This window comes from Podarcis melisellensis, assembly GCF_964234715.1.
Source record: "Podarcis melisellensis genome assembly, chromosome: 9".
Classification (NCBI taxonomy): domain Eukaryota; kingdom Metazoa; phylum Chordata; class Lepidosauria; order Squamata; family Lacertidae; genus Podarcis; species Podarcis melisellensis.
In genome coordinates this window covers 4,063,895-4,085,729 of record NC_138541.1, presented here as the reverse complement: position 1 = coordinate 4,085,729, position 21,835 = coordinate 4,063,895, and the positions used below count along the sequence as shown (strand labels likewise).

General features: G+C 45.5%; 1 protein-coding gene across 3 annotated transcripts in view; it reads right to left on the bottom strand.

Annotated features, from left to right (window-relative positions):
• ALMS1 (ALMS1 centrosome and basal body associated protein) overlaps positions 1-21,835 on the bottom strand; it is a 79,006-nt gene that overhangs the window by 22,702 nt on the left and 34,469 nt on the right. For all 3 annotated transcript variants that reach the window (XM_081924727.1, XM_081924729.1, XM_081924728.1), the window contains exons 6-12: positions 19,861-20,020; positions 16,754-18,145; positions 15,733-15,863; positions 6,714-8,466; positions 5,874-5,999; positions 3,971-4,141; positions 608-1,806 (exon numbers count right to left, since the gene is read on the bottom strand). In XM_081924727.1, coding sequence (XP_081780853.1) covers positions 608-1,806; positions 3,971-4,141; positions 5,874-5,999; positions 6,714-8,466; positions 15,733-15,863; positions 16,754-18,145; positions 19,861-20,020 — 4,932 coding nt within the window. The remainder of the gene's footprint in view (positions 1-607; positions 1,807-3,970; positions 4,142-5,873; positions 6,000-6,713; positions 8,467-15,732; positions 15,864-16,753; positions 18,146-19,860; positions 20,021-21,835) is intronic.

The window sequence follows — 21,835 nt, the reverse complement described above, 5'->3', positions numbered from 1 at the left end:
TACTTGGGCTTAGGGCCCTCGTATTTACGGGACCACCTCTCCTGGTCTGCCCTGCAGAGGACCTTCAGGTCCATGAATAACCATAGTTTAGAGGTCCCGGGCCCTAAGGAAGTCAGACTGTCCTCCACCAGGGCCAGGGCCTTCTCAGTGATGGCTCCGACCTGGTGGAATTGCTCTGTCCCATGAGACTAGGGCTCTTCAGGATTTAACCTCCTTCTGTTGGGCCTGTAAGACAGAGCTATTCCGCCTGGCCTTTAATTTGAATTCAACCTGATCTTTTATTTCCCTTCTCTTCCCTCCCCCTTCCCTTTTATGAAGATCACCCGCTCTGAGACCCCACAGCTAATTCTCCCCTGGCCTCCTCGCTGGCCCAAGCAGGACTAATTCAGCCAGCTAGCCTGGTGATTATCTAATGCTTATTAGGATGGATTTCCCCTAAATTGATTTCTGAACTTTGAATTTTGTTATTCATGATTTTATACTGTATTTTATGCTGCTTTTACAATTAAGTGTTTTACATTTTTTGTTAGCCGCCCTGAGCCCAGTTTTTGAACCGGGAAGGGAGGGGTATAAATAAAAAAATATTATTATTATTTATTATAGTTACCTGGGTCTCTTTTCTTTTTGGCTCAGCATGAGCCGTTCTTTGGTAGTCTGCTGCCCTGTCTTTCCTGCTCCCCTTGGCATACTTCTCTGAGCGCGTCTTCTGGTGTCGGATTGCGCTGTAGAGCTGGGACAGTTTGGGGGACACCTGCACTCTGTCATGCCCAAAGGCCCGGATCAGCCTCTCTGTGTCGATAGTGGAAACGGAAACACTTGCCTCCGTCCGAGACGCAGTGTCCGTCTCCGGCTGAGTCACTTCTGAATCGGAGGTGATGTCGGTTAACACAATGGAATCTTTCACAGGCCTCATTTCAGAAGAGGTGTCGCTCAGAAGCGCCGAATTCCGACGCTGCTCCAAATTTCGATCCATGTGGTAAAGAGCTGTGGCGCTGCCAACTTTACAATGCCTAGATTTTGTATTGCTGGTAGCCTCTGGGCTCTCCTTCGCCTTTCCTCTGGGGCTATGGATTGCAACTCTACCTTTGTACGCCTTATTTGCTTGGGAACTGATCTTCTTTGACTCTTTTCCCTTTGGTTCCACTTGGACACGGACATCTTCATCCTTGACAGGCACCAGGGTGTGCCTAACCGGGTTTTGCAGCAGTCTGGCTAATCTATCAAGTCGCTCTACCAGAGACAGCTCACTTCTGCTGCTGCCACTCGGACTACGTTGCTGATGCTGCTTCTGTCGCTCCAAGTATTTAGCCCAGAGTTCATCTAAACTGCCTGTGAAAGGAGCACTTTGCATCGTTGGGAGATCGGCTACCCGCTTCTCTTTGAAGCTGCTCCTTTGGCTGCTTGGAAGAAGCTGGTCTTTGGACAATTTGTGGCCACTTTTCCTCCCATCAGGCTGTTTTAGTTCCTTACTCGGAGAGCCTCTCTCCAAAGTCTCATTGAACCTCAATTCCTCCAGCACACTGTAATCTGGCTCAAAATTCGGTGGGGAAAACCTCTCCTCTCCTGTTGGCTGGTGCGGAGAGAAAACCGCCTGACCTCTTCTGGATATTCCGTCGTACTGGAAGATGTCTTTTGAAGGAAGGGCTGGGCGCTCTTGCACTGCATACTGTCCCAAGGCATCATTCCCAGCAAGGAAGTCAATTTCATGCTGCAGAGGCACTGGGTGATGCAGGTAAAACTGAGCAGATCTGAACACTGAATGGGTAGCGGCCACAGATTCCAAGGGATATGGGACTTTGGGACTTCCTAAAGGGGGAAAGGAAGGGAAAAGAAAATGAAATATTTAAGTTAGGCTGGAAAGAAACAGCTACAATACATGATGGTTCTCGTTCTAAATTGACAGTGCTATTCATCAACTCTAGACGCAGTCTCCTTACATGTTCAGTTTATTTTCTTTTCATCCATTAATTTGGGGATTTGTATATGTTGCTTTTCAAAACAGGGCTCTCCCAAGGTGACATACAATTAGAAGAACGTGTCAAACCGTACTTTGAAAAAAGTAACTTTAAAAACAAGACAACTGTGCTTAAGGCAGCCAACAAAAATAATACAAATTATACAAAAAAAGAACATAAATATAATGAAAAAGCAACAATGAAAAATGAAAAACATAAACACAAGGGAAGTGAAACAAATAAAATTAATAAGCACAAGGGTTAAAGTCCATTTCAATGCACTTCCAAGTTCGTTTATGGGCCAGAGCAATAACAGCAGCAATAAATGGAGTTGTATAAATGAACTCAGAGAAGGCTAGTTTCTCTGTGCAAGCAGTTGTTTACTCCTCTGCTAGACTAACAACAAAAATAATTGCTTATGCTGGCCTAGACTTGTGGAATCTTGTCAGGAAAATAAAACGGAATCACAAACTCTTTCCTCAAGCTGAAAATAAGGCTGTGCAAAATGGACGGCTGCCTGCATTTATTCGGGCTATTGAATTTAGATTATCTAGTTATAGGCTACAGAGTTTTTTCCCCCTCTGGCAGAACACACAGCTCTCCACACACACCCTCGCCCGAGGCATGAACATTTATTAATGTGCTCATCTCCCCAACGTTCTTCTGTCCTCCCTTCCTTCTAATACTAACATTTCAAGAGATGTGTATGTCACTCCATGGCAAGAGCTGATCAAAGGCACAAAGGCAAGAATTCTCTTTCGGCTTCTGAGCACTGAGATTTTTTTACGTGGAAATGCAGCCAGTTACGAACCTATAAAGCTTGCAAGGAAAAGCTCATATATTCTGTCCACACTCTCCCTAAAATACTACGCTGTTCTGCTCTAATTCTTTTGGCATTTGCAGATTCTGTTTAACACCTTTCCTTCCTTCGGCAGTGAGAGAAACTTTGGCTGGCTCGTTCTGCACTGCCAGAGGATACTGAGGGAAAGAGCACAAAGGGAAGACCAGGTTTCTGGGTTCGGTTATGGAGCCAAGCAGTGGGTCCAGAACAGAAGCATTGGTTTAAGGCAGTGGTTCCCAACTGGTGGTCCATGGACCCCAGGGGGTCTGTGGCACCATTCACATAACAAAAACTACCATAGAGATATCAAAAAATTCAAAAGTAGGAGATCCATGGCCACAAATGGGAACAGCAAGCACCACACTCACATATATAAAAACAGTTTGTAACTTTTTCTAAGTCTGATTTCTGGGCCAGAGGTGTGTACAATCTTCCTGGAGGTTACAGTTGGCGGAAGGAAGGTTTAACCATTTACTCCCCAGCTGCCCTTAAGAAGTTCACTGCCCGCCCCCCATTAAAAATACTTGTGACTGGAGGTGTTTTTCTAGGTATCATAGCATCTAATCATTTTGCCCTTTGTTTTCAGAATCTTCATCCACAATCTTTTGATGATGAATAAAAAAGAGCATCCTTTTCATGGCATCCTAAAACTATCCTCCGGTACTGCTGCTCTGAACTGCTGTTCTGCTACTTTTGTGACTGTGTAATTTTGTAATTTTAGTTTAATATTTTAATGATACAGTGGTACCTTGGTTCTCGAATTTAATCCGTTCCGGAAGTCTGTTCGACTCCCGAAACCGTTCAAAAACCAAGGCTGCAGGAACTTCCTGTACTCAAGCCGAAGTCCCGTCAGACGTTCGGCTTCCAAAAAACGTTTGCAAACCGGAACACTTACTTCCTGGTTTGGGAGCCGATTTGTTCAGGAGCCAAGCCGTCCTAGAACCAAGGTACCACTGTGGTGTGTTTTTGTTTTCAACCACGATGTTTTTCTAGCTCCCCCTGGAAGCATTTGGTGAAGGGCAGATTATAGCAACAGCAACAAGTTATTTCAACTCCCATAGCAAAACAATCATTCTTGGGACACTCCGGAGCTAGCACAATACATAAGAGGCTTCCAAACTGTAATATGCCACAAAAGCAGCTCTTGTTCCACCTTCAGAGATACAGAAGTTACCTTTGACACCTTCCTGTGCTCCTGCATCTCCTCCTGTCCAAGCCTCCTTAGGAATAGCCCTTTTACTATAGATGCCCTCTCGGTGCTTGATAGCTACAGGACTTGGTGGAGTCTCATCCCCTGAGCCAAGGGCCTGTGCTGGAAATTTTGGAGGGGTGGCATCGTTTGATCCTGTTAGGAGACAGAGAGTGGGGAGACCAATATATATGTATATATGAGAAAGAGGACTGGGAAAGAAAAAGTACATTAAAAAAATAAAAACACAGAAAAAATAAACATCCTGCAGCAGCATGTTTCTGTGTTGAAACAGTTCTAAAGTCTACAATGGAAGCCGATTGATATTCTGGGTCAACAGCACTTGGTCACCTAACATTTTCCCAATTAAACGAGACATATCCCAACTCTATCAGTTAATTTAGTTCTTTTTAAAAATGGGTGTATGCTTTCTAGGATACCTCATTACTGAACTCCACCGCGGTCCTGGATGGATGCAACAACAAGGTCCCCTATGTAGACAGACTTCGCGTCTGTGGTCAACCTCAGGTGGAAGAGATCACTCATTATCTGCTAGCCTGCCTCTTATTTAGAGATCCAAGAGATTGCTTTTTGAAACCTCTGTTCACACAAGCAAACAGGTACACCCTGGCAGAAACGGTTGGGTTTCTTTTGAGTGAAAATAATAGCTTCATATCACACAGGAAAAAGGAGTTAGATGGAATCACTTCAAGTTGTGGTGATTCAGAGGTTTAATCTGAAATCAAACTAGATGGTGTCTCCGGTATCTTCACTCTCATACTTCAAGGATGTTGGCTTATACTATGGAGGAATGTTCTGTATTGTTTGCTAGGGGTTTGTCATGACCTTCAGTTAGAACAATAAACTTACAAACTGAACATTACAGAACTACGTTCACAGAGTTCCAACCACTAGTTATGTCTTCTTGGTTCCGGTTCCAACCAAACAGGATGGGCAAACAACAGAACCTAAAAGCACGTGAGGTCCAATTTTGACCAGGTCATCTTTTCCATCAGGGAGAAGCTCAAAGCTATTTCCTGCTTTGAGGAGGAAGGACTAATAAATTCATGCCAGTCTTGTGATTGAACTTAACAAATAAGAAGCACCGTCCAACACTTTAGAAAGATGGTCCAAATGAGAAGGAATCTGTTTCCCATTCAGTGGTAGGACTCAGCATTATTCAGAACTACTTTACAGGTCAAGTAGTAATAAAGGCAAGCATGCCTCTGAGTATGTACAGAGTACAGGTTAACTAAACATTTTGGGTCTCTGTTTCTCAACCTGTGGGTCCCCAGATGTTGTTGGACTACAACTCCCATCACCCCTAGCTAGCAAGGCCAGAGCTCAGGGATGATGGGAGTTGTAGTTCAACAACATCTGGGGACCCACAGGTTGAGAACCGCTGGACTAAACTGAACATTGCACTGCTTCCCAGAATACTTCACGGATACCTTACCTAAAGGTAAAAACACAGAGAAAACTGGAACAAAAGAGGGAAACATTGCTGGAGGGAGAGAAAGAACTGGAATGAAGCAGAAGTTCAAAGCAGAACCAGGAAAATTAAAGACGTCTAGGGTCCACCAACACTGGTAGAAAGAAATCATGCTGCCTTTCTAGCTATTAAATTGTTCCCCTTGTCATTCAAATCTAAAAAGCCATTTCACACCAAAAGGCAAAGCTTAAATGAAGCACGCATACGAGTTCTGTTTCTGCTCTACAACTACTGTAAATCTAGACTATTGCAGCTCAACTCTGTTCAACAAATTTAAACACAGCACAACAAACTGCTTACGTTCTTGCATTTTATGTAAAGTCAGTTCCTTGGCTCTGCTGAGAACAGCCACGGTACTGAGCAGCTTATATAAAAGTTTGGAGCAACAGGAAATACCTGAGTGGGAACTCTCCATGGTAGTCTCTGATCGGACCCGTGAGAGTCTGAGGGTTTCTTTAGGACAGGGAACGTAGTACATCTCTGAGCTCCCAGGTGGCTTATATGGCAGCAACCTTGGTGTACCTGCAGGCATGTGAAGCAAGGTGGACAAGACAAGGACGCAAACTTTAACACCAAATGCGATACTAAAGGTAAAGGTACCCCTGACCGTTAGGTCCAGTCGCAGACGACTCTGGGGTTGCGGCACTCATCTCGCTTTATTGGCCGAAGGAGCTGGCGTACAGCTTCTGGGTCATGTGGCCAGCATGACCAAGCCGCATCTGGCGAACCAGAGCAGCGCACGGAAACACTGTTTACCTTCCTACCAGAGCAGTTGCTATTTATCTACTTGCAATTTGATGTGCTTTTGAACTGCTAGGTTGGCAGGAGCAGGGACCGAGCAACGGGAGCTCACCCCATTGTGGGGATTCAAACCACCAACCTTCTGATCAGCAAGCCCTGGGCTCTGTGGTTTAGACCACAGCGCCACCCGCGTCCCAAATGCGATACTACTTTAACCTTATAATCTGTTGGCATAGCTAGGATCCTAAATGTATACACTTCGGTCCATGTAAAGGTCTGCAAGGAACAAGGCTCTCACCTTCCTTGTATGACTTTTCCACCCCACAGAAACTGTGGCAGTGGATTCACAAGCTAAACTGGTAGATTTACACACATATCCCTCAAGGAGAAAGTAGGTCTCACAACTGAGAGGGGATAATATATAATATGAACAAGGCTGCCTTGCTCATTAGGCATAGCTCTTCAGATCAAAGGACAGTAAATTAAACTTCTCACCAGCCTGCCTGTTCAAAACTGAGATGTGGCTCATGGGAGCAGTTGCAGTACCCAGCATTTCATGACTCTTTCGATGAGAAGGTCTCAGAGCTTCCACGTCACCGGTGTCATTGCTAACAAATATCTCTGCAGAATAGGTTGCCCTCTCAGGGCTTTCTGTTGTTATCTGAGTGATGGCATCCGACGACATCTTTTCCGTTTGGGAAGAGGCCGTGGTTTTTAAGTTCTCTTCAGGACTCTGCCAATACAAACCCAGTACTCTTGTGCTTCCTCGGTCTGTAACTGGGAAAATCTGCCTGATCTCCAGTGGCTCCTGACTTGGGGCTGGTTTTGCTACAACTGGAACATGGGAATGCTTAAAGTGGGAATCTGGTGTAGGTGACCTTGGAAAGTATGCAGAATCCTGGGTGCTTGTGAAACGTTCTGTGGGTTTCAAATTAGAGGTCGCTTCTAACGAATGACTCGGATCATTTAAAGTTGCTGGATGAGGGTCGCTTTTAAATCCACCAACTCGTCTCTTTTCAGCACCAGCATCTATTAAACTAGGAAGAGGCAAATCAACATGCTTTTGAGAGAGGGTCATGTGGACACCAGACAGGGCTTTCCGGGTTGGTGATGAAGGAGAGACTGGAATGTTTGTTGAAATGTGATCTGGGGAGGAAGCGGATAACAGGCCGCTGCTTCCAGTGTCCATGGCTTCAGCCCTGCATAAATATTGATCAGAGGTAGATTTGCTCTCTTTTGTCAACGTACTTTCCCTGCCTGGAGGAAAGTGTGGCTTAGGAATACCAGCAAAGCTTCTCGAGACATCTTGAGAAGCATCCTCTGCCTTTTGTTGAGGTGGGTTGACGGGACGGAGAGGATCACCCATAGTTTCTCCTGGGTTAAATTTATTATCAGAAGCGTTAACTGCAGGCCTGTTGTATCTTTTTAGCCCAGTAAAGCCTTGGTAAGCAGCCTGGGTTTCTTCCCGATTCTCTGTAACTGAGTGGACCTTTTGATCAGTGCAAATCGGCTGGGAATTCTCCAGAGAGGCAAAACTCTTTTCCTGAGGATATACCTCCTTGCTGACAACCATGGGCGCATGACGATGGCTGTCTCCACCCGGACGAAATTCAACACTCTTATCTGGCGCATGAACAGCTGTCATGTTCGCTGAAGTGCAGGGTTGAGGAGTTCCCACTTGCAGCTTACTAGACTCCAGCTGTTCATTGCTAATCGACTGGGTTTCCAAAGGAGTGGCTTCAGGAATGCTGGCACAGGGCACCCGGGAAGACGATGTCCTTTTACGGGATGCAAAAGTAATGGATGTGATTTGTTTGGCAGATTCTGTAGAAGAGGTGTCCGCAGCCAATTTTGCCTGTACTGAGGCACTCACTTCTTTTCCTGTGGCTGCCTTGGTGGTACCTGTCAGCCCCTTCAGACTTGGGTCTGTGGCGATAGACAAGGGAGTGTGAACATTGTGGCTGGAGTCCGAGAGATTTTCTGAGTGTGCCCGCGGCTGGTTGCTGACATGACTTTGGTCACTGGTCAAAGACGTAATCTCAGAGTCATCTGGAAGGGCACGGTCAGTTCCACATACCACCCTAGGCTGGGCTGCACTTATTACAGGGCATTCAGCTAGTTGGGAGTCTTGTATCTGAAAGTCCTTTTGCAGCTCACTGTCACTTGAAGTTTTTGAGAGTTCTGTGTCTGTCTTCAGAATAGAACTGCAGCTAGAAATTCTTTCATAGCTGTTTCCCCGCAGCCCATCCTGTCAAGAAGCCGAGACAAACAGAAAGTACATTTAATAGTAGAGATCCACAACAGCAAAATCAGTTCAACAAATTAACGTAAATATTTTTATATTTGATCTGTCACAATCAATGGGGCAGAGATAAAACCAATGAATCCTGCATGTACAAACAACTGCCAAATTAAGAAGATCAGAGGACTTTGTCTTAAAGAAGACTTCCTAATCTAAACCTCAACAAATCTTTAACTTTAAAGAATAAAAAAGGAAGTGGACCAAATCTCTTGCCTCCAAGTCCCAACTTGGCGTGAGACTGCCTCCAAACATGCCAAGATGTCACCATGGACAGAGAGAGTCAAAGTGAGCCCCGATTTAGTGGCACATATAAACTAGGGATGGAGTTTAACAACCCAAATCAGAAAAATATGACTACACAGGCAAAAGTTGTGAAGGCACCAATGCTATCCCACCACTTCCTCCTGACACTTCTAACTTAGATCCTGCATTTAAAAATAAAAGTATTTTCAAGGCTGCTTGCAAAGTTAAAATATAAAAAATCCATCAAGGTCAAAGGACAAGCAATTAATAGACATCAGTAGAAAAATCTAACAAATTGAAAGAACAGGGGAGTTTGTCATTAAGAACCTTTTGGAATAATAATACAGTTAGCCTACAAGTTAGCCTTCAGCAATTTTATTCTGAGATCTTATGTTGAGGGGCAATTATTATTATTATTATTATTATTATTATTGGATAAAGTTCTGGGAATTGTGCCTAAAGCCAAAAGTTGCATATAGTCAAAACCCATTAGATTTAATGGCAGGTGGGATTGCCAAAGTCATTCTTCCTAGAACTACTTTCCTCCCCATGTTTGTTTTAATTTAACTTTTTTTAATTTGCCATGTGCATCATGCTGAATGCACACAAGCTGAGGCTTACTGTAGTCCCACCCACCCCTCCCAGTTTCAGAGTCTATCTAAAAATGTGGCAGCTTGGTGGATTTCCCTAGGGAGAAAACTGCAGTATCACCTCCAAAATGTTTATTGTTCTCTGGTGCTCCTTATACAGTTCAGCAGAATGGCATTTATGAAAAGACTGATCTGCCTGATGCACAAAGTAGGTCTACGTTCTTGCAATCAGCACAATAAAAATGTAAAGGTTTTATTAAACGTCAGTTAAAGGCAACATTTAATTCTACACTTTACTGATAGGTGGTTTATTTGCAGAGGCACCTGTGGGTGGCTTCACAGAGGCAGGCAATTTCTAATCTAGATTTGAAGACTTATTTCCAACAGCTCCGGTGTCACCCAGTTTAATCTGTTTACTGAAATGCCAATCTAAATAATGTATGGGCAAAAGAGAACGGCGTAAGCTTTGAACTCCACTAGGCTCTCTTCCTAAAAAGGAATAAAGAAAACCCAGCTTTACTGAAACGAAGCACACTTTGGGGCATGCTACGGATGAAGATTGCCCATTAAAATAGAATGAAAATTCTCATCTTCTCTGCAGTTAACGTCAAGTCTTTTGTGAGCCAGAGAGAGAAATTATAAAAGCTGCCATTATTCCTTTGGAGGCAGCGATACAATAAATGCAAAGAGATATCCTCTTGTTTACCTGATGTAGTAAAAAGAACTTATTTGGCACAAGTAAAAAACAAAGAACAAAAAACACCAGCCTGCTTCTGTAAGAAAGGCCGAAACAAAACAGATCAGAGCAAAGATCACACAGCAAACTGTCAGTCAAACAAACAAGGGACCTCTTTCAGATGCATGCAGAAAATTCAGCAACTCCAGCTTCCTGGAGTGAAAATTGTTTCTTGGAAGCAATTAGAGAAAAACAGATAGTATTTAGGTACATTACTCAACGCTTCAAAACATGCTGCAAAGCCTCACCTCACCCCCACGTCAGCACTAGAGGCAGAGGCATTGTTCTCTTACGCTGGGAACAGACAAGACAAACAGGTACAAAATCAACAGGCATTTATATCTATGAGTTATTCAAGAACGTAAAACCAAGATGCTGCCTGCATTACGGAGTTCTTTAATACAAAAGGTCTCCCTACTCACCACCACTGCTGCAACCCCAACGTCAAGAAGCACAGTAGCTTCTCACATTACTTTGTCACACATGTCTATCAAAGACATGGGCAGGACTGAAAATGACTGGATAAGGTGTGTGCTTGAACTTTTGAAAAATGAGATACACTCAAATGGGTTTTCTAGAAAATATTCAAGAAACAGGCCAGCAGAAGCATCACTGAGATGAATAATTATTATTATTATTATTATTACTACTACTACTACTACTACTACTGTTATTACCCAGCCTACCTGGCTGGGTTTCCTCAGCCACTCTGGGTGGCTCCGAGCAGAATAGTTAAAACACGATAAAACATCAAACATTAAAAACTTCCCTTCAAAGGGCTGCCTTCAGAGGTCTTCTAAAAGTCAAATACTTCTTTGACTTCTAAAAGTCAAATACTTCTTTGACTTCCATACCTTGGAAGTCAAACAGAATCTGTTCCGGAAGTCCGTTTGACTTCCAAAATGTTCAGAAACCAAAGTGTGACTTCTGATTGGAAGCCACGGAAGCCCTGTCGGACGTTCAGGTCCCAAAAGAACATTCACAAACCGGAACAATCACTTCCGGGGTTGCGACGTTTGGGAGCCAAAATGTCTGAGTCCCAAGGCGTTTGGAATCCAAGGTACTGTTAGGTTTCTGTTTATACCACTGTGCAGTTTTGGGAGTCACAAGACTCTGTTTACATTCCAGACTGTTGGAAGTCTCACGGGAGACGGATGTTGATGTTACTGGTTTCCTGTTTCTTTGTCCTGTTGGTTCTCTGCCTCACAGAGAGATGTATATTCTTTTCTGTCCTGCATAGTTAGAAATAAAACGTAGCAATGTAGCTCATATTTCTCGTCCTTCTGCTGCTATTTGTATACTCTGCAGAATGGGAACATGCCTGGAGCCTCATCAAAGGCTTAGGTCATTAATCACTGTCAGAGGAGATTCCGAAGGCTTGACAGGAGGAGCAGCTCGGTCGTACGGAGTTCCGACAGGTACGACTGTAGTTGTTTATTTCCTTGACATGTGAAGGGAGGGTGTTCCATGGGGTGGGTGCCACTACTGAGAAGGCCCTCTGCCTGGTTCCCTGTAACTTCACATCTGTCAGTGAGGGAATCAGCAGAAGACCCTCAGTGTCCGGGCTGGAGGTGGAGACACTCCTTTGGGTATATGGAGGGCCAGGAAATCTGTAAAGTCATTGTTTGAGAGCAAGCTGTATGAGTAACCCTGAAAGCACATATGGAGGTGGTATATGCCCTAGGCAGCCACTTGAGACTCATTCCATTTCTTCTGAAGGAGATTCCTGCATTGCAGGGGGTTGGACTATAATAATAATAATAATAATAATAATAATAATAATAATAATAATAATAATAATAATAATTTATTATTTATACCCTGCCCATCTGGCTGGGTTTCTCCAGCCACTCTGGGCGGCTTCCAACAAAACATTATAATACAATAACCTATTAAACATTAAAAGCTTCCCTAAACAGGGCTGCCTTCAGATGTCTTCTCAAAGTTTGGTAGTTATTTTTCTCTTTGACATCTGAAGGGCAGGCGTTCCACAGGACAGGTGCTACTACCGAGAAGGCCCTCTGCCTGGTTCCCTGTAACTTGGCTTCTCGCAGCGAGGGAACCGCCAGAAGGCCCTCGGAGTTGGACCTCTGTGTCTGGGCAGAACGATGAGGGTGGAGACGCTCCTTCAGGAATACTGGACCGAGGCCATTTAGGGCTTCAAAGGTCAGCACCAACACTTTGAATTGTGCTCGGAAACTTCCTGGGAGCCAATGTAGGTCTTTCAAGACCCCTGTTATGTGGTCTCAGCAGCCACTCCCAGATGCCCGTCTAGCTGCCGCATTCTGGATTAGTTGTAGTTTCCAGGTCACCTTCAAAGGTAGCCCTACATAGAGCGCATTGCAGCAGTCCAAGAGGGAGATAACTAGAGCATGCACCACTCTGGCGAGACAGTCTGCAGGCAGGTAGGGTCTCAGCCTGTGTACCGGGTGGAGCTGATGGGGACTAGATGGGGTTCCTGGGATCCCTTCTAATGCTACAATTCTATGATTCTATGCCAACACCTGGGAATAAGGTCAAGGCTGTCCTGCCCACTCTGGACTATAAATATTCCATAGACAAACTAGCATTTGAAAGGTAGGGGTGGGTGTGCATTTCCTCGGGATCCGTGGTCAGGAGCTGTTTCCCAGTGGTGGGTGGGACAAAACCTATAAACACACACAAAAGCTATACACAAAACACACCACAAAGCTAATACATGCAGATTGGCTGGGGGGCGAGGATATTTTTATCCCCATCATGGCAATGAGGAGGCCCCTCTCTGCTCCTTAGCTCATTGGTGAGCATCAGCTGAGAAGCAGGCGGCCCAGTCAAAGGCCGATTTAGGGGAGCATGTACCGGGCGCAGAGCCTTGGGTGTGCCACCAGGGATGCCGCAGCTACAATTTAGAATGGAGTGCGAGAAGCGGAAGGGCGCTGAATTTTTGCATCGTACAAGGCGCCACAGACTTTTGAGACCCCAAGATCCACCACTGGCCCAGTTTTCATCCCCACTGCTGCATGCTGGGTAGGGAGAGTGAAATCAGTGTGACATGAAGGTGTTGAAAATCAGGTCTTCTGCATAGGTCCTCTGGTGACAGAGGGCACAGCTTTCATACCCACTGCAGCAAGATAGGGAAGGATTATTTTTTTTTATGTCATTTCAACAATTTGTAAGCCGCTTAATTACAGTCATCTCTAGGCAGTGTGTAGGAGACTTAATACAATAAAACTTGGAATGGGTTAAAACTTTAATTATATTTTTTTATTATCAACTGGCAGTGTGAAAGTGAATGGTTGCTGGCATCTGGCATTATATATGGCAATTCACCAGAATCAATGTCTTATGAATTCTGGCAATACCCCATAATGGAAGCCAAGCTGGGATGGAAAGAGGAAATGATCAGTGGGGACTATGACACCAGCTGTGTGAACTTGCCCTCAAAATGTGGGGCAGATTACTACGGCCCCTTTGGATTTTGAGTATATTAAGGAAAGCAGGTATTCAGCTATGCAAGTCTCACTTATTTCCTGTTTATGCTTTTCAATTGACAACATACAATCTATTGTCTGGTTTTCATAACTAACTACAATAAAACTGCAATGTAAAAAGTTAAAGGGACCCCTGACCATTAGGTCCAGTCGCAGACGACTCTGGGGTTGCGGTGCTCATCTCACTTTATTGGCTGAGGGAGCCGGCGTACAGCTTCCAGGTCACGAGGCCAGCATGACTAAGCCGCTTCTGGCGAACCAGAGCAGAGCACGGAAACGCCATTTACCTTCCCACCATATCTACTTGCACTTTGACGTGCTTTCGAACTGCTAGGTTGGCAGGAGCAGGGACCAAGCAACGGGAGCTCACTCCGTCGCAGGGATTCGAACCGCTAACCTTCTGATCGGCAAGCCCTAGGCTCTGTTGTTCAACCCACAGCGCCACCCGCATCCCTAAACTGAAATGTAAGATGTACTAATTACAACATAAAACTAAAAATGTGTCTGCGCATGCATACATACATACAAGAAGCCTAATGTCAGTTTCACTGCCGAGAAAAAAACAACAACACTAGATCCTCTCCGACAGGGACCTGACAGGAGGCCTTGCAGTTTGTATGTGTGTCACACAAACAGTAATGATCTGCTGCTAATAAATAGACATAGGCCAAATTTGCTTGAAATACTGAGTTACGTTTTAGCTCTATGCCATGCCAAACATGGGACGCAGGTGGCGCTGTGGGTTAAAGCCTCAGCGACTAGGACTTGCCGATCGAAAGGTCGGCGGTTCGAATCCCTGCGGTGGGGTGCGCTCCCGCTGCTCGGTCCCAGCGCCTGCCAACCTAGCAGTTCGAAAGCACCTCCGGGTGCAAGTAGATAAATAGGGACCGCTTACCAGCGGGAAGGTAAACAGCGTTTCCGTGTGCGGCTCTGGCTCGCCAGATGCAGCTTTGTCACGCTGGCCACGTGACCCGGAAGTGTCTCCGGACAGCGCTGGCCCCTGGCCTCTTAAGTGAGATGGGCGCACAACCCCAGAGTCTGTCAAGACTGGCCCGTACGGGCAGGGGTACCTTTACCTTTACCTTTACATGCCAAACATCAAGCTTGTGTTCTTCCCCTCCTTCCCCACCATGTGGCCAGCATGACAACTTTAGAAAAAGTTTAGTTTCACTCTAGCAGAATCCCTGCCTAACATTATGTTTGAACCAGGAGTCCCAGTTTAAAAAAAGCTCTGTTAAGTTTCATAACAAGACAACTTCACACCTGGCTTGAACCTGGCTTGTTATCTGTTTTATTTAGGGAAATTGTATACAGCTTCACATCTCAGAAAAACCTCTAAGCGGTTCACAAATTAAATGCAATAAAATACTGCGGATATAGATTTTTTTTAAAAAAACCATGAATATATTAGAAGAATTCGATCATTAAAATAGCACAGTCAGCGACAGAACAGAGTAACCATCCTTGTTATGAATCTTATTAGGTTAAACTAGGTTCCCTGCTTCAAACATAATGCTAAGCTGGGAGTCTGTAAAAGTGAGACTAAACTCTACCCAAGTCTTCCTCCTGACCATACTCTTCCATGTCTCATCCTCACAACACTAAACCATGGTTCAGAATGTATGCGCGCGCACTGCCCATAACACTAACAGCTGAAGCTGTGCTAACTATGGTACAACCAAGCTGCACATTCAGCTCACACCAGAAGGGCTATAGTTGGGTGGCAGAGTGCATGTTTTGCATGCAGAGTCTCTACTTCAGTCCCTGTAACATCTAGACAGCCAGGAAAGACCGGACTTCTCACAATAGACATTCTGACTTGCACTGCAGTCAAGAAGAGCTAGTCCCTTGCCTTCCGAATGCAGGACACATACTGGAAAAGGTGACCTCCATAATATGCATATTATAAATGTTTTAACCAGTCATCCAGTTTCCAAAAATCCCAAGCTATGTGGAAATGCTATTAAAAGGTCCCCAGGACTGTGCACATGGTAAAACCACACCACTAGGAAGAAATTATTGCTTCCACGTTATTGTTCCACTTAGTGCAACACTTTTTTATTATTATTCAGCAGTTGTAAGATGCTTGTCCACAAGCAAAAGCTTGTGATTCTGTCCTAACCCTACAATGCTTCCTAAATCTGCCTCCTGGTTCCCCTTGGTTCTTTCTTACCTTCACATTTCCCGCTTTCCTGGCACTCAAAAGCTGCATTCTCTTGATCTCTTCTATCATCCGCCGGTCTTCCTCATTTAGATCCGCCTCGGCGTCTGCAGGTTGAAGAGTCAGCTTCAGTTTCACCCAGGCTGCCAGAGAGATCACAGAAAATGAGAGGAGAAGTTGCTAATTCAGTCTGATGCATTGACAGGTGGTCCATGTTCTATTAAGGTAACTGCTATGGACACACAAACCAAGAACAGGGAGTTTGAAAGACTGCAATATTAACATATATCCTGCTATGCAGGAATTGTTTTAGCATGTCTGTTCAGGACATGTTACCTAAAATTTTGCAGGATTAATTTCTGATTAGACTGGTATTTTCACTGATTCTTGGGGAAATACTTCAACTTCTTTTACACTTAAAGGTAAAGGTAAAGGGACCCCAGACCATTAGGTCCAGTCGTGGCCGACTCTGGGGTTGTGGCGCTCATCTCGCTTTATTGACCGAGGGAGCCGGCATTTGTCCGCAGATAGCTTCCGGATCATGTGGCCAGCAAGACTAAGCCACTTCTGGCGAACCAGAGCAGCACACGGAAATGTCGTTTACCTTCCCGCCGGAGTGGTACCTATTTATCTACAGTGGTACCTCAGGTTACATACTCTTCAGGTTACAGACTCTGCTAACCCGGAAATATTACCTCGGGTTAAGAACTTTGCTTCAGGATGAGAACAGAAATCACACAGCGGCAGCAGGAGGCCCCATTAGCTAAAGTGGTACCTCAGGTTAAGAACAGTTTTAGGTTAAGAACGGACCTGAGGAAAGAATTAAGTACTTAACCCGAGGTACCACTGTACTTGCACTTTGACGTGCTTTCGAACTGCTAGGTTGGCAGGAGCAGGGACCAAACAACCGGAGCTCACCCTGTCGCGGGGATTCGAACTGCCAACCTTCTGATCGGCAAGCCTTAGGCTCTGTGGTTTAACCCACAGCGCCAGCAATTGTGCTCCATGGAACTCCTGAGGTTCAGTTACTTACCATGTGCTTTTTCTTCTTCCTCCTCAGCACTCTGAAGTATCTGGGCTGCATGCATTACAGGGCGTTCGTCTTCCAGAAGAGTTTTGACACGAGCAGCCAAAGAGTCCAAGCTACTGCCGTTCTCACTCTCTTGGGACGCAAGATCCCCTTTGCTACAGGCTACACGGGCTCCAGCTGAGACTTGTTTCTGACTATGTTCATTGTGCTTCTCCCCCTCCCCCCACTGTGTTGTGTGTAAAACGGGACGTTCACACCGCAGAAGATTCTTCACTTTGATACCCAGCGAGTCCACACTGCTGCTGTTTCCACTTCCATGACTGCCACCCGTTTCTTTCCTGGTTTTCTGCAAGACTTGCTGACGTTCCTCCCAAATATTAGAGGCGCTGTCTAAGGACCCTGCGCTAGACGTAGCTGCTAATTCTTTGAGATCTTTGGGGGTAAACAACTTGCTGTCTGCAGCGCTGTCTACAAAGACGGGCAAGCTTTTATTTACTGTGGCACTATTACAGCCTTCAGGTTCTGATCGCCTAACAGGCTTCACGGTCCTATGTTCTTCAACCGTTACTTGGGAGGGTGGCATAGTCTCTTCTGGCAGAATTTGATCATTGCTGAGGACATCTGCAGCTGGCTGACCATCACATTTTAAGCTACCAGTGAAGCTAGCTGTTTTGGAGAGCACATTGTAGCTGTGAACACTTTGCCTAGCCAGCGTCTCGTCCCATGACCACATTCTCTGAATTCCTGGGCTGCTCCCCTTGAACAATCCAGAATCTCCGGAGCCATCCATCTTTTTTATTTGCTTTAATGAACTGTCCAGGTCTGTGGAAGAGATGGATGAGGCGGATTTAAAGTTTTGGCTTGGGCTCCTAGATTCTGCCTCTGCCAGAATTTTCTGGATCTCTTTTAATGTTTCAGATCCTATTAAGAAACAATCTTTTTCTCCTCCAAGAAGGATAGCTGAAGAACTGATTTTTTGACTTATGCTTTCTTCATCTTTTCCATGAGCCAAAGAGCTAGGCGAGAGTTGGTCTTGACTTACACCAAGTTCCTTTGAATCAAATCTGTCCATAAGTCTCTGTACACATTTTGGAGATCTCCCCTCACCAGAATGGATGTTGGACGGCCATTCTGGGGTTACGTGACTCTGCTCTGCTGTCTTAGCAGGAGCGGAAGACTCAAAAGTGCCTTCTCTTGGCTCTGGAGTTGGAGTACGTAGTTCCAACTGAGGGCAGACAATGCTGCCCTGATTGAAGCAGTCTCTGGAAGCCTGGTGGGAGAACTCTGTAGGCAGTGGAAGATCAGTACCAGGATCTGACCCAGCTGGGGCGTGCACACTATGAATGGAAGAGTCAAAGCTTGACTGTATAGCATCTATCACAGAGGCCGAGTCTCCTAGAAGGAAAAGAAGAATGGTCAGAACTCCAAGTATCCCTTGCCAATGTTCAATAATCATAAGTCCTTGTCACGAACTGAAATAACATGGTGTAGGTAATTATACCGGAAAAGTAAATTATTTGGAGCATAATAATCACCAGAGTTGAGGGACGCGGGTGGCGCTGTGGGTTAAACTACAGAGCTTAGAGCTTGCCGATCAGAAGGTTGGCAGTTCGAATCCCTATGACAGGGTGAGCTCCCATTGCTCGGTCCCTGGTCCTGCAGTTTGAAAGCATGTCAAAGTGCAAGTAGATAAATAGGTACCGCTCCAGCAGGAAGGTAAACAGTGTTTCCGTGCGCTACTCTAGTTCGCCAGTAGCGGCTTAGTCATGCTGGCCACATGACCCGGGAGCTGTACGCTGGCTCCCTCGGCCTATAGAGCAAGATGAGCGCTGCAACCCCAGAGTCATCCGTGACTGGACCTAATGGTCAGGGGTCCCTTTACCTTTAACCACCAGAGTCAGGTTTATCAACATACCCCATTTAAAAGCTTTCCAATTGCTTATTGGTCTGTTTCCATATGGCATGGGAAGGAAAATAGTGCTAAAAAATGACCATCTGATGACCCAGGGTTAAAAGATAACTGAAAGTGCAGTCAGTGTTTATCAGTTTTCTGTTGGGAACTATCTCAAAGACAAGTAAAGAGCTGCTCAAAATTTTATGTAAGAGAACTGGAGGATTGCTGCCAAATTCAGGAAACCCTAATGAACAAGGGACTCTTGTCTGATCGCCTTTCAGAAATAGGAAGTCAAAAAGGTAGCTTCACTGCAAATAAAGTGTGAACACCTGAAAAGAAGATTCACATCAAAGTCTTTACCAGTGTCATGAGCAGCAGGAGAAAACCATAGGACCCACAGAGTAACACGGACAGGGCTTTTAGTGTGGCTGCCCCTGTTCTGTGGAGCAGCATTCCTGCCAAGAGAGGACAGGCACCCACGGTCTGCAGTTTCCAGAAACTGAGAGTCCATTCCGATGGACTTTCCCAGTTGGGTAAGCGGATCTTTGCCACCAGTGTTTATTTGTTAGGGTGTTCACTTCAAACACCCTATGAGGAACGGCTAAGGGAGCTGGGCATGTTTAGCCTGGAGAAGAGGAGGTTAAGGGGTGATATGATAGCCATGTTCAAATATATAAAAGGATGTCACATAGAGGAGGGAGAAAGGTTGTTTTCTGCTGCTCCAGAGAAGCGGACACGGAGCAATGGATCCAAACTACAAGAAAGAAGATTCCACCTAAACATTAGGAAGAACTTCCTGACAGTAAGAGCTGTTTGACAGTGGAATTTGCTGCCAAGGAGTGTGGTGGAGTCTCCTTCTTTGGAGTCTTTAAGCAGAGGCTTGACAACCATATGTCAGGAGTGCTCTGATGGTGTTTCCTGCTTGGCAGGGGGTTGGACTCGATGGCCCTTGTGGTCTCTTCCAACTCTATGATTCTATGAAATGTATAGGTTGTTTTTGTGTTTTCAAGCTGCCTTGAGAGGGGGGTTTAGGAGGTGGCTCCATCTAGCTGAGCATTTGGTTTCCAGTGGCCAGTCAGGAGCTGCTGGGAAGTCCACAAACACGGCATGAGGGTAACTGCCTTCCCCAACAACTACCATTAGCGATGATGGCTATTAGCTGCTGACAGACCCACCTATCTTCCACAAATGAAGCTCATTCATTTCCCGCCCTTACCTTCCGATAACTGCAGGCGTCGCGCTAACATATCATTGGACGTCTTCAGTGTTCTGAGCTCAGTGGGAGAGAATTCAATTTCTCTGACTGGTCCTCGGGGCATAAATGGAGTCAGTATGGATGAAGGTGACTGATCGATGCCCAGGTTATGGAGGTAGACCTGATGCAAGAAGTGAACACGGTTAATCTGGGGCAGCAGTCAAGGACTGCCATGTACAAATGAAAATTTTGCCAGTTACCACCATCCCACATAAACAGCACAAAACCTGAAAGGCAGAAATAATTTCACATGCAACTCTCAACAACACAGAGCATGGGAATCTGTTCATTCGGATTCTGTTCATTCAATCACCAATACTACAAAACTTCTGTTTCAGGGTGGGGAACTGGTGACCCTACAGACGCAGTGGGACTTCAACTCGCATCAGCCCCAGCCAGAATGGTAAATGGCAAGGGGTGATGGGAACTGTAGTCCAGTAGTAGTAATTTTATTATTTATACCCCGCCCATCTGGCTGGGTTTCCCCAACCACTCTGGGCGGCTCAGTAGGATCTAGTTTCCCAAAGGTTGGCCACACCTGTACCTTCCTTGGAGAGGAAGGTACTATAAAAATCTGAGAAACCTACTTTCATGCTCACAACTGTATTTAACCGGATTCTGATATGGTGCAAGCACACATGTGCGCGCACGCGCGTGCACACACACACACCTCCACATTCCTTTAAAAGCCCAAATAAGCAACCACTTCACAGCCACTTTTTTCCAAAAAATTAAAAGCCCTTCCACAGCAGGCACACCATGTTACTTCCTTGCCAGAAAGACATTAATTACCTGATACCTAAACTATATTTGGAAATGAAGGCGAAATCACGGAAGGGAAAATCTGTCACATCTGTGTATATTAAATGCATGATTTATTCTGATAAATCGTCCTGGCACTGATTTACAAGACAAATTCCCTCAAAGACTGCAGGCAAGGTGGCTGAATCGCAGATGCCAACCACAGGGATCCAACGAACATTTTTGTCAGGCGTAAAATAACCCTCAACCTTTATGTATTTCTCACACCTCTTAATGAAAAGGTGCCAGGCCACCTTTTCCAGGCCAATATGTGTCAAAAAGGGAAGAGGTTTCCTTGCCTAGGCACTGATGTGCAGGGATTATTACTCTTTTGCACAGCATGACTTCCAACGAAATGGGCATTACATCTGAAGGGAGTCTTAGCTCAGTTTCATCAGCAACAGGGAATCATCTGCTCCTCCCTGCCCTGAAGTAGCAACAGGCTGGGGAAAACAATGGCCACAAAATGTGCAAGATTGGGGGGTTGGGGGAGAGTTATGAACATGTATTTTTCCAGTCCCCCCTCCAAAGCAGGCCAGGGCATAGATGCACAAAATTACATTTCCCCTTAGAAAGGGTCTGCATATGCCAATACCATGTTTAAAAAGGTAAAGGGACCCCTGACCATTAGGTCCAGTCGTGAGCGACTCTGGGGTTGCAGTGCTCATCTCGCTTTATTGGCCGAGGGAGCCGGCGTACAGCTTCCGGGTCATGTGGCCAGCATGACCAAGCCGCTTCTGGCGAAACCAGAGCAGCGCACGGAAACGCCATTTACCTTCCCGCCGGAGTGTTACCTATTTATCTACTTGCACTTTGATGTGCTTTTGAACTGCTAGGTTGGCAGGAGCAGGGACCGAGCAACGGGAGCTCACCCCGTCGTGGGGATTCAAACCACCGACCTTCTGATCGACAAGTCCTAGGCTCTGTGGTTTAACCCACAGCGCCACCCGGGTCCCTAATTGCCATGTTTAGAGGTGTGGAATTATTTCTGAGCAGGTGAGGCCGATCTGTGTGTTGTTGCACTATATTTGCAAACACTGGCAGGACAGGGAGGCATGCAGGCACGAGTTCTGGGAGTCAGGCTGAAAAGAAGCAAGCCACTTGTTTCCTTTCTGCATGGGTTTGAAAGGGAAGG